The 16,055-nt window shown below is 40.6% G+C and overlaps 1 protein-coding gene across 5 annotated transcripts; it reads right to left on the reverse strand.

Annotated features, from left to right (window-relative positions):
* Nucleotides 1–77: 77 nt before the first annotated feature.
* LOC4343299 (protein CHROMATIN REMODELING 4) lies at nucleotides 78–14,468 on the reverse strand. Of its 5 annotated transcripts, none has more exons than XM_015791109.3 (11): nucleotides 13,658–14,468; nucleotides 12,374–12,615; nucleotides 11,592–11,693; nucleotides 10,849–11,490; nucleotides 9,841–9,912; nucleotides 6,964–9,663; nucleotides 6,470–6,624; nucleotides 5,635–5,749; nucleotides 3,551–3,618; nucleotides 2,838–3,432; nucleotides 78–2,561 (listed from the first exon to the last, which is right to left on the reverse strand). In XM_015791109.3, the coding sequence occupies exons 2-11, from the start codon at nucleotides 12,593–12,595 to the stop codon at nucleotides 453–455; spliced, it is 6,780 nt and encodes a 2,259-aa protein (XP_015646595.1). In that variant the 5' UTR covers nucleotides 12,596–12,615; nucleotides 13,658–14,468; the 3' UTR covers nucleotides 78–452. The 5 variants fall into 5 exon arrangements, with proteins under 5 accessions (XP_015646595.1, XP_015646594.1, XP_015646597.1 ...); XM_015791108.3 differs by having other exon boundaries at nucleotides 13,830–14,108; XM_015791111.3 differs by having other exon boundaries at nucleotides 12,374–12,618; nucleotides 13,830–14,108.
* Between the last annotated feature and the right edge of the window lie 1,587 nt (nucleotides 14,469–16,055).

Consider the following 16,055-nt stretch of genomic DNA (forward strand, 5'->3'; position numbering starts at 1 on the left):
AATCAAGTAATGGCAGCAAGGCACTATGTATCAAGGAAATGGATAATTCGAACAACAAAAACTGAAGAACACAAGGATTAAAAAGGTAACCAGGATTTTTTTTTCCATAGACAAACATGTAGTATTTCTAAATTGTAACCCTGGGAGTGGGGTGGTAAACGGACTATCTAAATCATACACGCATAAATAAATGAATACTTGTCCATGTCCAAGGTACCATGTCTGAAAATATACACTTCATGTATATAGAGGCTTTCGAGAGTTTGCTCCCGCTGGACTAGAGGGCTAAACTACTAGTCCCTGGATTTTTACTCTATCTGGATTCTGGGCTAAGCATACAAACACAAAAGGCAGGTACCTGATACCTCCACACACTGGAAACCATTGGGAAAGGGAAAATCCCAGCGCTAAATGGAAGAAAAATAAGCATTTGAGCTCATTGCTCAAAAGTTCTAATGCTCATCTGTGATCATCTCGTCCACCTTATCTTCGTCAGCTGTCTGAGCTGCCGAAACTGGATTTGCCGCACCTGAATTTTCGCTCTCATCAGGGGGCGTCCGTTTCTCCTGGTCGCCGGTGCTTACGGCTTTGCCTGGTACACCCTCTTGGGTTGACTCCTCGTCGCTGGATACGGGCACTACAGCAGGTTCGCTGCTCGTCCCAGGTGCATCAACCAACGGTAATACAGAAAGTTCAGTAGGTGTATTACCTGATCCAGACAATTCGCTCTTCTGATTGTCAGGGTCAGGAGTATCCCTCACAGGTGATCTACAAGATCCAGTATCCATGTCATCTACCGCGGAGAACTCGATTCTGTGAGTACCAGTCTCAGGAGGCTCTGGCCTGGACGGGCAAGTGGCAGCAGCGACAGAAGCAGGTTCTGAAACTTCCATGGTTCTTTCTGGTTCTTCAAAAGTGGAAGGGGTTGACGCATCCTGCCCCCGACTGCCAGCTGATGATGAAGATGGTGAGTTCAAGTTGAGCGAGGGGGTATCACTGCTTTTAATAACTGCAGGAGAGGCAGGTGCGGCTTCCATGGATAGTGGTGCTGACGGAGTAGAGTTGTGGTCACCTTGCCCAACTGTAGTTTTGGAATGATCTACCAGGGAGGAAGCTTGCTGAACTTTGTGAACTCTCCTCTTCTTTGGAGCACTCCTTGGGTCCTTGGGGAGAGAGAGACGAGGTCCTGGAATCGGGAATGGAGGTATTGCTGGTTTTTGCTCTCCAAGTAGTAGGCACACAGACTGAGCAATAGCTGAAACAGTTGCTGGTAGCTCACATTCAGGTGGCTTGGATGGAGGTGCACGCACAGCCTCCTGAAGCCAGTGCGGTAGCTTGTTCGGTTTTGAACTTTCAAAATCACCAGAGTTCTCAGCTAGAGGATCTGACAGCTTTGTGTGATTCAGATTCATCTCAATGGGTAATTTCCCTAACTTCACACGCCGTTGCATCTCATGGAATAATTTGGCCTGTCCGTCCGAAAAACCATGAAGTATGCTCTCATGAGAACTTGATCCAACTTCATTCTGCTGAATGGAATTACTGCTGTGTCTGTTTATGGGCAGTGACCCAATGCTTTCCTTCATAAAAGGATTCGGCATAAATGGTGGGATCAACCCCATATCAGGTTTCTCCCACTTGTCAAGTGGGCCAGGAAAATCTCCACTGTGTCCTGATCTATTTTTGAAATCCTGCCACGGTGTCAGTGATGGACCACCCTCACTTAAATTCATGTAATTAGTGGGCTCAACATGAGAAAATCTGGTTGGTATATCATTGCAACCTAACTGAATGTCAGTTAGGTGGGACTGCAACTTTGGCGGCTCCATCCTCAGTTTGGAAAAGCTACTTCCATTAAGTGCCCGAGACATCATTGCATCCGATATGCCAGGAAATGATGTAGAGTTGGAGCTTCTGGTGGCTGTAGGCATTGGTTCCTCTATAATTTTCTGCTCCTCCAAAATCCATCTTGAGGCCAGCTCTTCATGAGATCGGTGGCTCAAAAACTTCAGCTTTGGATCTCTAAGCATGGCCTCCCAATTTCCTCTTCCATGCCTGCGAACCCCAATCCACAAAGCATCGAGTTCATCTTCTGACCAATAGTCTGGTTTTAAACTCTTCTTCAGGAATTTATTTGAGGCATTCTTCAAGAACTTGCTTGAGGAGTACTGAGCACGCATCATTAATTTGTCCAAGACCTTCTTATGATTTTCAGGCATGGACGAATGGATTTGTTGAACTGGGTTGATTGCCAAACCTGGAAGAAGGCCAGACATATCTGCCATGAACTTGTTCTTCTGCTTTGAAGTTCCAGCAATATCTGCCATAAAGCTTGGTAGAAATGAACTATTTGGCAATTCTGGGACACAATTACGAAGATATTCATTGCTAGTGCCCAAAGACAAGTTGGGAAATAGATCCGGTACTGACTTCAAATGCTTAAGTGGAATACTGTCTTCCAGACTAAAATTAGGAAGACCCAGTTTCCCTTGAAATGAAGGAATGGACGATACAGGATTTTCTACATGATCACCAATCCCCTTCCCGGATATAGGAGGAATCTGCACACAAAAACCTTGTCATTCTTTTTCTTTAATGATGCTCTTAACTAGATAAAACATCATATATGCTGTACTCAAGAATGGATTCTTTTTTTCCCAATTTTGCATCCATAAAAAATATTTTAAAAACTAATATCAGGGTAGGTTGCACCATTTCCTCCTAATAAGTATAAAGTGGACAACTATCTTATATTTTTCACTTTTGAAGAAAAAGCATGAACAACGATAAAGCAACTAGATGAAATAATATGCTACCAAAGAAAGAAGAGGACATACAGGTTGGAAGGGGAAGTAACTGTCTGGAATGATATTATTCAGCCTTCGCAAAGTCTCCTCGGAGGAACCAGGAAACATAGGCTTACAAGGAGTTGGTTGGCCATCATGTTTTTGTTCGCTAGAATGATCAACAGCAGGAGTCAACAGCGGTTTGTTGGCTAGTTCACCACTAGCTCTTTTTTGCTCCTTTGTGCTTGGCCCACAAACTGACCCTTTATATGAGTTCATCTGATCAGCATTTGGAGCACAAAGGCCAAGAACAGGTAAAAGGTGATGTGGAGTTCCTGAATTGGAGATATCTGCTGCCTTTGGGTGATGTTTTGATGAAGCAGCATTGCCAGTAAGCTTGGCATAAAGCTCTTGAGGAATTTCAGGATATCTCTTGGTTTTCTTCGAGGATTGCTTCATTTCTGCAGTTGATTCACCGAGACGTTTAGCCCCAGATGGCTGCACAGGATTGGGATCTTCTACAATTCTCAAGGGATTTGCACTGGAATCATATAGTTTCATGAATTCTTCAAGTCTGTCATCAGCATAATTCTTAATCACATGGCGCTGAGCAATCCTTTCCTTTTGTCTAGCTCGGAGTTTTTCACTGTTACAATCAGAAGTAAATCAATGCCTGATGATAAGGGCACATGCGAAAGTAAGTATAGGAATCCCCAGCCTTAGCATGAGGGAGAGGGAGGGAGATAAAGGGATAGATAGCATACTATTTTTCCTTCAAAGCCAGTCCAGCTGCAGTGTATTCTCGCTTTGGTTCATCCTCCTCATCAGAGTCCTATACCAATGCCAGCAAATCATGAAACCATGACTCAAAACTATTGTGAATATAAGAGTGCAAGGCAAATAGCAAATTAAAAACTGCACTGCAGTAACATATCTGCGGAAGTCTCTGAATATTACATTTATATTGAATGCACGCAATATTACTCATGGGAGATTAAACTATTCAGGGAACTCTGGTATATATCTGAATTATCAGGGAACACATAAGCTTTCAAATATAAGCAAGTTTCAACTGTTCATTTGATTCTCCAAGACACTAAAGTAGGCATTGGTTTTACTTTTTTCAACGGAAAGCCTGATTTTGAGAACGTGAACATGAGTGGTAGACTGAACACACACACTATCTCGATTTTAAAGCTATATGATGCCCACAGCTCAGACTGTCGTTCCCATTTGCCATAACAATTCAACATTACAGCTATTAACATGCTTTGTCAAGCTCTAAAGAACAACACTACCAAAATCATATCCCCCTTGAATAGCCCTAACTAGCCGATTTTCCAAAATCGTACATAAATAAGAAAAGTGAGTCCTGCAGGGTCACAGGAATTCACATGTTATCATGTGTCTGTAGAATTACATAGGATAAATCCCACAAAATGAAATTATTTAGTAGTAATTCATCAAAGAGCCCATAATAAAGAGTAATTTATTGCAAAATTATTTTTTGAACTATGTTAACACAAACTAAAACTACAAAGAGCTCCCATAAATCATTTGAATTGTGTCTGTTGTTAAGGGTTTGGTGTCCTGTGTATGAAAATGTAAAGGGGTGAGGGTATGAGGACTTAGGAAAGCATTCTCATCGTTGTTACGGTGGCAATGCAAAGCACCCACCCCTGCCTTTCAGCAATTCAGCCTAAGTGATCAGATGTACAGATTACACAATTTTGAGAGAGAGAGAGAGAGAGAAGATATGGGCCTAAATTACATTAAGCCACTCACAGCACACTATAGTATTGCGCAGTAAACCCCAGCACAATAGCCCATTTAAAGCACCCTCTCCCTCTCACCCTAATGCAGGTGCACTAGCAGGAAGCGAGCTGCCGCCGCCGCCTAAAGTAGTGAAGGTGGCGGCTCGGCAGCACACCAGAAAGAAGATAGGAAGGAAGCATGGAGGGAGAAGAACAAATCAGCATAAAGCAGAGGAAAGATGGGAGTAGAAGAGTACTTTGCTGGGAAACAGGGACGAGGTGGAGAAGGTGATGAAGGACAAGGAAGAGGATGCGGTGGTGCCGCAAAGGGGAGGAGGGAAGCGCAGATCCGTGGTAGGATGGAAGTGCCGCCACCTAGGTTTCCAGGGCGAACTTATCCCCCTCCTCTCCCCCTCTCCTCTGGTTATGCCCACAAGGAGGCGGCTTATCGCTGAGTAATTGTGATTATCTCATCATGACTCCAAGTAAAGAGAACAGTAGGTCATTTGGCAATTATTAATAGTCTATTGTGGCATCCGTTAAGTGCCACCTCAGATTTCCATCTGTGTGGTGGACGGAAAGTATTCAATAGGCATGAGTGAATAGCAGAGAGGAACAAATCAAGAAAATCAAAATGGCGCATGAAAAATTCAGTTATGTGGGGATTGTGGTACAATTTTTGACTTACAGATTCAAAATGTTGCAATATATATATATATATATATATATATATATATATATATATATATATATATATATATATATATATATATATATATATATATATATATATTCAGAGAGCCTCATAAGGCATACTTTGAATAGTTTATGCACTTATAGAGAAAGCAAAAGTTGCAAAGCTCAATGTTCATAGGGTTGCAGCAATTATATGCCACAATAAGTGGACCACGGTGGACAAAAATGCAAAGATAAATTTATGCTCGTTAGCTAGGAGAACAGATCCCTTACAGGATATTTAGGCAAGCATATTTTTTTATGCAGAAGGTAGTAACACAGTAAATTAACTTATGAACCAGCATTGCTAACTGATCAACAGAAAATAAATGCAGAACAAGGTCAAAATGCAGAATTACCTCGCTTAAAGCTTCATTAGGAATGGTTGCAAATGTTTCCCTGTAAGAAACAGCCTTCCTTAAACGCTTACCTCGACCAAGAGATGCTTCCTCCTCAGTTTGATACTGCTCCCATCTGAGATGAGAGAGAGAGAGAGAGAGAGAGAGTTAGCTGCAACCAGTAAAGCTACTATGATTGCATTTCGTGGCCTCACCTTCTACTCCATCTGTTCTAAATTAGATGATGTTTTAGAAGGCGTGCTGCAGTCAAACCTTGAAATCTTAACTCGCTAATAAATCCAAAAATATTAAGATTTGATATGTGACTCATATGAGTAGATTTTTCATGAAAATAATTTCATGTGGTTATATTTTCAATATCTTTTATGAATATATGATTAAAAAAGACAATGATCAAACATTTGTGTTGGAGCCGGATCGATGTCCTAAAGACCTAAACATCAGAAAAAGAATGATGGTAGTGTTTAAGTAGAAACAAGAAATGGTGGCTGTGGAAATTTTTGAAAGGTCAGATGAGGTTTTGGTGAACAGAAGGCACTTGTCCACATTTGTTTCGCATGACTCTAAGTAGTGCATCATGCGCCTCCCAAAAGTAGGGATTTGTGCTACCACAAATTTGAATCCACTGGAAAAGACTAAGAGAAATGAAATTTCATAAGCTGAGATGTGGCGTGTCTTAACTTATTCAGTTTCTTAAATTCTAGGCTTGGAGTATTTATTCGTCCATCATGTTTATTTTCTGGCATGTAAAGTTACGAAGTAAACAAGAAAAAAATTATAAATTAAGACCATCATAAGCCAAGAGGAAGAACAAGTACATGGTATAGTGCAGCACCTGACACGTAAGAGTTTATCCCATTCATTTTCTTCAACACGATTAGCTGCATCCTGCTTTGCTTCAGATGCCTGCTCGCAACCATCATTATCAATATTTGGGATGTCCTCGGTGGCACCAGGGTCATCATTCAGCTCATCGTTCCAATCTATTGACTGATAAATGGGTTTAAAAGAGAATTAATTAAGAACCACACAGAGAAGTTATTGATTGCACAAAGTATAACATACATCAGAATATGATGGACAGTACCATACAGAAAAAAAATGCAATGGTTAAAAGTGGTCTAAGAAATTAAAGATCTAAATTAGTGTAGAAATTTGTCTGTAACTGGACATAAACAAAAAAAGTTTAATTGAGAAAAAATGATTAGAAACTTCCTTTAAGTAAAACACTATTTTTTGGTGACACACAGACAAGATGGCATTCTAGATATCACAATTCATTGCATGAGTAGTCAATTATTTAAAAAGAAGGTACACAAATTAAATTACCTTTACAGTGCCAAGCATATCATTGTCCAAGTCCCCATCAGTGCTTTCAGCTACTGTTGATGGAACGTTGGATCTGTCAAGAAGCTTTGTGATAGCATTTTCATCCCAAATAAATTTAGCAGAACCATCAGCACATCTGTCTTCATAAACATCGCCTAGTCCACCAGTTTTTCTTTTATGCTTAAACTCAACCTCTGCTACATCATTTTTAGCACCAGAAGCTTCATTATTATCTTTAACTGCAACATCGCTATTCCTGAAGAGTTCCTCTGTTCCCCAGCGAATGATATCTTCCACTTCCTTCTGTGATTCTGATTTGTTAACAAAAAGTTGATCAAGCATCAATTTTTTCTTCGCAAGGTGCAAGATACGCTCCTCAACACTAGCACGCACGACAAGCCTGTAAACTAAAAGTCTGTTTGACTGTCCAATTCTGTGTGCTCTGTTCATTGCCTGTATATCAGCATGTGGATTGAAATCAGAATCATATATGATAACAGTATCTGCAGTTGCCAAATTAATTCCAAGCCCACATGACCGCGTAGATAGCAGGAATACAAAACGACTCTTGTCCTGATTAAAACGAGCAATTGCTGCCTGGCGTTCTGCCACAGATACTGAACCATCCACTCTTTCAAATGTTTTCGGACCAAACTCCCAAGTCAGGTAATCTTCAAGGATGTCAAGAAGCTTTGTCATCTGAGAAAAAATAAGAACTCGATGACCATCCTTGTGTAGGATTTTAAGCATAGAGTGCAACAAAGTTAACTTTGCTGAGGCCTTTATTCGCATTTCATGCAAGAACTCTGGTGATCCTGATTCAGGTTCAGTTCCAGGAATAAGATACGGATGATTGCAGACTTTCCGAAGTTGCATTACTATGTTCAACAATGACTGGTGAGCACCACCTTTCCCAATATTGCGCAATACTTGGTAGTTCTTTGTAAGCATAGCACGGTAGTATTCAGCCTGGATTGATGTCAATTCAACAGGCACCATTCGTTCAGTCTTTGGAGGGATATTTTGCATTGCATCCTTTTTCAGTCTTCGAAGCATATGTGGAGCTACAAGGTTCTTCAGCTCCTCCACTTTCTCTGTTGTTGTAAGGTCATTGAATTTCTCCTCAAATGAAGCTAGAGAAGGGAAAGAAGCAGGTTGTAAGAAGTTCAATAAGTTATACATTTCACCAATGTTATTCTGTAACGGAGTTCCAGTCAGCAAAACTCTATGCTGAAATGATAATGTATTGAGTAAACTGAAAAGTTTGCTGCTAGAATTCTTCAGACGATGACCCTCATCGACTATAAGAACCTCCCATGACACAGACCGAAGATATGCAGCATCAACAAGCACCATTTCATAAGTAGTGAGCAATACATTGAACTTATGAGATTTCTTGATTTTACCCATCTGGCTTGCATCACCCTCATGCCACTCATATTGACGAATAATAGATCTTGCCCGTGCAGAACCATGATACTCCACAACATTTAAATGAGGTGCCCATGATGCAAATTCAGCCATCCAGTTGGGCATAGTAGAAAGAGGAACCAAGACAAGACATGGCAAGTTAATCTTATATTCACAACATAGGGATGATAGAAAAGCACAGGCAGACACAGTCTTTCCAAGACCCATCTCATCAGCAAGGATAACATTTTTTGACTTGTACCAGCATTTGCGTAGCCAGTTCAATGCTTCCAGTTGATGAGGGAAGAGCATGCCTCCCTGGAGTTCTTTTGGCTGCTCAACCAGCATATTAAACTCTTGGTGTTCCCTTGGCTTTGCATGGCTACCTCCCTTATCCTTATCCAAAGCCTGGGATTCAAATTTTTTGAACTGAGTGACCAAATGTGCATACTTCACCATTGTAGGTTCATCTAATCTTTCCCACGTGCATTCGTCATATGGAAGGGCACACCATTTGATCAAAGCCTCTTCTATTTCATCTAAAGAAGTGCGCAGAGCAATAACTCGTTGCGGTTGGCACCATTGTTCTTTGCAGATGTTTATCAAACCTGTTCCGTACTTTGCTTTGTAGTTTTCTAGTTTCCTTTTTGCTAATGCTTTCAGCTCAGATTCAGAAATCCAGCTGTTATGGATATTCGATTTGCCAACCCATTTAACTAAAAACTCATAAGTAGTTCCGTCGTGCTCCTTCAATTCAGTTTCTTGTATTTTCCCATGCAATTTACTATCAGGTGTATGTTCTTGTTTAGTGTGGACTTCTGTGTCAGCTTTGGAAACTGGATGTTTGGTGTCATTCTTTTCTTCTGGAATATCAGTTACTGTCTCATATTCACCATTTACTGAAGCTGTTACATATGTCTGTACTGCTCCAGCATCCTTAACAGTGACGATTTGATCAGCGGAACATGCTGATGCTGTATTCATGATTTCTTTTGCGTTAAGTGATTCCTTGTGTCCATGGGATCTAACATTACTCTCCTTTTGAGCATCAGAACAATCCAAATTATTTTCCCCACCATCGTTTGCTAATTCATCAGCACATGCATCCTCTGTCACATTAGTATCACTATTAGAAGACTGAATTTCTTCATGAAGTCCTTTTAAAAGGGCTTGACTAGGTTCTGGTGCACCGGATGCACTAGGAGGGGCCATATCAATCTGCTCTGATGAAGCATGGGCAGGTGAAATGATTTGGCTTGTCTGAAGTCGACAGCCTAGGATGCGATCAACCTAAGCAAAGAACAATGTTTTGCAATAGTCAGATAACTCAGAAATGAGACAGAACAAAGGCAAATTAATGGGATGAAAAAGCAATTTATATAGATAAGCTAGTGGCTTGATGCAACTACAGTACTCCACAGACCACCATCTACAATAAACACTAGCAGATTAGTTGTTAGAGCAAACCTGCAGATCCCCCTGAGTTGTTATTTTGTCTCCTGCACCACCATGCTCCTTTTCAGTTATATGAACAGCATTCTGAACACAAGTATGTCAGAGAATTAGGGCATTTTTCTTTTAAGAGAATTAGGACATTTGGTAGCTGTGAATACCAATAAGGTGTTCATCATGCAATAGGAATTGAAGGAGGTAAGACACTATGCACATAAAAAAGTGGTGAAGGCTGATTGTCGTAGCAACCAAAGAGAAGTGATCAGAAGAAGCTGACATGGAAAAATCTTTATACCAGATGATGAAACAAAAAAATGATCAAGTAAGTTTATCTTTGTAAAATAAAAGTATTAAAAAGCAATTCATGGCAGTGGTGATAGGTCAGACACACCAAGACAGAAAAAGGTTGCACCACTACCATAATACCCATACAGTAAGCCTGTAATGTGAAGATAAATGGTGATAAAAAAGGATAGTCTAACTCATTTATGGGATATGTAGATTGATTGTATGTCGAAAGATATATTTTCCCTCCACAGCATACAACAGCACCAGAGTAAAACTTGAAGACAGAAAAACAACCATAAAAGGTAGTCCAATTCAAAGGCCATCAATTACATATTGTGTAATATGAGAAAGCAGTATAGAATAAGCTATAAAAAAATATTAGTATTAGAACTTTGCAAAAAGAAATGATGGTTGCATGCTATTATTCCTAAAATATAGGTAATAAACTTATGGTAGAATTGCTAAACTATGACACGCAAGATACAACAAGGTTAAAAAGAAAATATAGAAGGTGGCAAATGTAGTAAAGTGTAGATCTAGTAAATGGTGATAGGATCAGGAAGAAAAAACATAGTGCATACTTCTTGAGTTCACAAGTAACATAATAACGTGTTCACCAATGTATAACAATGGCAAAATCACTAAGTAGCATTTCTGAAAAAGTGAAAAAAAATAAAGAAAACAAATTCAGCTCAGCCAATGCTATTTTAGCATAACAAAGTTTTGTTTGAATACCTCAGGGTGCTTTTTATCAACAAATTTCACTTTCTTTTTTCCTTTCTTGGTACTTGATGCAGGTGTTCTTCCATCCAACGATTTTCTTTTTGGGGGCGGCGATTCGCTGTGCTCAAGAGAAGTAGATGGTTCCATTGAAGAATCACTGTCCACATCTGATGCCAAATATTGGACCTTTTTTGCTTCGGATCTCTTACTGTCTCTGTGATTGTGTTGCTTCTTGTTCTTATATTTCTTTGGAGATAATTCCATGGGATGCAGATGTTTCTTCACTTTCAAAGCACTTCCGTGTTTCTCCTGTTTCTCTTCTGAAGACTTTCCAAGTAACCCTGACTTTGATGATGTGGTATCTGTAGATAGTTCCTTGGTTGAACGCTTCTTCAAATGTAATATCAATGGTTTCCTTTTCTCAACTTCATTGTCTTTTGCACCTGGTTCATCATCCCTAAATGCAGCACCACGTGATGTGTTAAAAGAGGCTTTGTTTTGTGGAGATGGGGATGGGCTATCTGATGTGGTGCTTGTGCGCATTCTCCTTGTTCTTTCACGTTTAGAGGTGTCAGCATCAGCATTGTCTAAGAGCTTCAAGCTAACTTTTTTTGTACGACATCTTGGGCATTGCCAATTTCCAGGTGGTGCACGCTACATTGTAGATGGAAGCATGCAAAGAGATAAGAAGCAATCAGTACAATCCCCAAAAAAAACAGTCAAAGAAAACAAGAAACAACGGATAAGATTCAAACCTTGAGAGGAGGATTAAGACATTCCAAGTGGTATGTTCGTGGACAGCTATCACAGCACAGCAAATTGCCACCGAGATCACATTCTACACACTCGTAGAAGTACTGAAGAAAGACAAGAAATGTATATGTAAAAATATTTAGACCGCATAATGCAAAGAAAACAAATAATAATGTATCAGGCCTTAAACTTGTAAGAATTATGACTACATGTATCACTGTTCAGCTCAAATTCAATTCATTTTTTTCCAAAACCTGCTTTTGCAATTTCCTATAATTATTCGCACACAAATGTATGATAACTACATGGGACTCCAATATTTGTTGTAGGCATGCATCTTGAATGCAGAAACACTGCAAGAGTTTGGTCACATCCCCATCATGTGTCAAATTGCCAAAGGTAGTGGATTGATCCATTGTTGTAGATATGAGGGATTTTACATGAGTGCCATAAGAAATGCTTCTCCAGTCAAACTTTCAAAACTTGAGTACCAAGATGTCTTTAAACAGTTAAATTAAATACATGAAAATCATATGTGTAGATTTGCCTCAGCAAGAACTTTTGTGATATGATAGTTTTATTAGGTTCTACAGATGTTTTACAATTATGGTCAAAATTGTATTTGAAACTGTTTTAATGTATCAAATGACCTGTTCTCATGACCACAAGGAGTAAATCACAAACAATATCCACAAGACAGATTAACAGCAAAGCCAGATATGGAGATTATTAGATGAGATATACAGCTAAACTACAAATGGAAAGTATCAGAGCAGATATCCACCCCGTCATGTCCTCTTATCTTCTTGGTTGATGGAGAAATGTTAGTGTCATGTTTGATCTTCTTTTTGATGGAGCCATTGTTCATTTGAGAATCCAGTATTGGTGAGGAAGCATCATGCTCACTTGATGGACTAACTGTTAGCTTGCTCCGTTTCCTTTTGTATTTCAAAACCCAACTTCCATCTGCCGCACTTTCACATAAAGAGCTCCGCTCCTTCATCATTAGAGTATCAACGTCACATGCTGCTAGCAACAGAAGAGAATTTCCTTAGTTGGTAGTTCAAAATCGGAAAATAGGCAACCCTTAATTGAATAGATTAATCTTCATATCATTATAGTCATATGATACAGAGTTCGATTCTAAGTTTCTAACAAGAAATCAGACAGAGTTCAATCAAGGATTAGATTGTACTGTGATATGTGTCAATAAAATTAAGCACTTCAGGTATATGAATATACTCGGAATTATTCGTATTATGTACTTACACCAAAATGATGCATTAGTTGATGAACAGTTCTACTTTAACTGAAGGTTACCATCTGTTTCCATGAGCATACAATCTGGTGATAAGCACTCTCTAACAGATAAAACAGACATGCGTGGTGCAACACGTTACACTTCGATTATTGACTGCTACCCGTTTCAATGTTGCATTTAATACTCCCTTGCACCATATATCATAGAACAGAACATGCACGCATACAACTTTACAGGCCGAAATTCAGAGAGCGGTACAAAACAAACAGAAAAGCATTTCTATTATCATGAAACCCCAGTAAACAAGCTAAACAACAAAAAACTGGGGTAAACAGAACATAACAGACAATATCCTGTTGTCATTTTGTCACTCATACTCAAATTAAACTTTGTCATATGAAGGAAGCATGCAAATGGACAACCCAACCACATTATGAAAAGTAAAACAAACCCTCCCTTTGTAACCACCAACACAATTAGCCTGCACTAGATACATCCTTGCTACTTTACTTCCAACCCTAACATCATTCAAATGTTTCATTGCTTCAAAGTCCAAAAACTAGCACACCGCGCACATGATTCCACTATGACATGCTGCTGTTAGTCCAAACACCCCCCAAGCTTCAGCTCGTACACCTATTGCCGCGGCGGGTCTCTGAAATTTCTTCTCGGTTTACTCTCTATATCAAACCACTGTATTTAACCTAGCTAATCATCTTGAACTACAGCATGCATACAGACAAGCTATACCTAGCTCGTCGTCGGATCACGTAGACACAACCATCCGTTTCTCTCGCACAAGCTCACCTGTAGCTATTAAACCCCTCCGCTCCAAACAGCCGCAGCCACCTCCCCCGAAATCCGAATCTCCGCCCTAAGCACACGCTCGCGTAGCCCACCCCACCCCACTCCACCCCCGGCCAAATTCCTACCAAAACCCCCGCAAACCCGCCCCAGCAGGCCCCGAATCGCGGCTCACCTCCCCAGGTCGCCGCGGCGGCACCCCGAAATCAGTGCCGGATCGCCGGGACTTCCGCCGCGGATCGCGCGCGAGGCGCGGAGCAAACCCCCCACCCTCCTCCTCGGCGGGTACCGGACGGGGCGGAGAGCTGGAGCCGAAGCGGCGGCGGCGGCGGCGGCGTGGGGGGGAGGAGATGCGGGGGGGGGGGGGGAGGGGGGGAGGAGGCGAATCCGCGAATGGGGAACGGGAGCAGAGCGGCGCGGCTATCGAGGGGGAAGGGCACCCATCGCTCGCATCGAGAGGGGGGGAGGGGGGTAGGGGGGTGGTGGTGGTGGTGTGTGAGCGCAGGCAGCGCTGCTCCCCCTTCACGCGTCGCTTTCGCCTGCCCACCAGGAGGGAGAGGGGTGGGTGACAGGCGGGCCCCGCGGGGGCAGCAGAGGGGGACACGTGGGCTCCGCCTCCCGCGCTGGCTGGCGTCAGACGGCGGGCGTGCCTCTGGCTGGCCTCCTCTGTGTGGTGGTGGTGGTGGTGGACGCGGCCGCGGCTGCCGGCGCGCGCCGCGGCCGGAGGACGGTGGTGGGGGAGGGGGGATGGATGGGAGGATGGAGGCGACGATGGAATGGATCGGCGATCTTTTCGTTTTGGGTGGGAAGGTTTGAGTGAGAAAAATTTTGGGAGGTTTTTATAGGTTGACACCGCGATGGTTTGGCAAAGAAGATGCGTCGGCTTGGCCCCCTCCTTTTTGTTCATGCTTTCTGTTCTATAGGGTTTCTTTTTCTTTCTCCTTTTCTTTTCTAATGCATTTGTTTAACTTTAATTTAACTTCCACGTGGGCTAAAAGCACGGCTACATGCCCGTTTTAAACGCACGCAAGTAGAGTGGATTGCGAATAAAAAGAAAGTATACTGGATTGTACTCATTTGTACATTAATAATTTGCGGTGGAATATTATACTTTGTTAAGCCATAATGAAATTCAGTCAAACTTTAAAACTTTAACCATTTATTTAATATTAAAATAAATTTATAAAATCTAATAATATTGTGCTAAACATCAATTATTTTTGACCGGATGAAGCAGATAGTAAACTTTTCTTGTTACGAGAATAATCAATCAACATGATGAATAATATGACTTTTTGGTGTATGCAATATTATAAAAGGTTACGGATGCTACGTGAGCCATTCACTATGTAACAAAATAGCTAAAGGAGAGACATTAGTTAGTATGGGTGTACTCAGTATAAGTATTTTTAGGTTATTTACAAGTATTAGGTTATTTACTAGTAGTATATTAGTATATATTAAGATCGAGAAGAAAATACTTTAATGTTCCTTGTTAAGTAAGGGATGTTTGGGTGAGATGATGGTTAAAAGTAGGATAGAAAATTTTTTGAATAGAACCTAATTGAAGAGAGTAGTAATAGTCTGAAACTCTAAATAGTGCTAGAAGTGCTTAAGGCCGCGTTCGGTAGATAAGGATTAGGATAAAAACACCCTCATTCAAATGCGCGGGTATTTTCCAGCCTTAACCTTTGTCAATCAAAGTTGGTATAATAAGTCATAGGCTATATATGAATATATCTCTGTGAGAAAAAGGGAAATAGAAGCAATCAAGTCCGAGTTGGTACATATTATAGGGAATCTATCTCCAAACTATCTGATGCACTAACATTGGCAGCACCGAAACTTTAGTTGGACCACATAACAGGATTTTCTACAAGTTTGAAGAAAAAAAGATATACTATATAATATTGTCGTTTTCTATATGGGCTGCTCATCTTCGTATCAACAAGTCTTATTATTGTAATATTTCTAAATGTTTTACAATATAGTCATAAACATATCTGATAATTAGTTATCCAGGGTTTGCCTCTTTAAACCTGCGTACAGATACATATGGCTCCTTACGATTTTCCTCACCGTGGCAACTTTATGACTTAAGCATGACTATAATCATGCTATCGGTGATAACGTCTAACTATTCCTTAGGCACAAGTTTGAAGGTACATATATTTTATGGACTTACACTAATTCTTATTTATCATGGTGATTGCTACTCTCATAATCCACAATAAATCGATTTTCTTATGTAGATGATTTGTTCTAAGTGTACACTATACAAAACTAATGTCACACTTTTATGTGCAATATTTCAATGATAGACAATGCTTATACCCCGTAAAATTCAAAAAAAGAACCTTTTGTTCTTCCCTGTCATTAGAACATTCTAAACAGTTAACGA

Source organism: Oryza sativa, chromosome 7 (assembly GCF_034140825.1).
Source record: "Oryza sativa Japonica Group chromosome 7, ASM3414082v1".
Classification (NCBI taxonomy): Eukaryota; Viridiplantae; Streptophyta; class Magnoliopsida; order Poales; family Poaceae; genus Oryza; species Oryza sativa.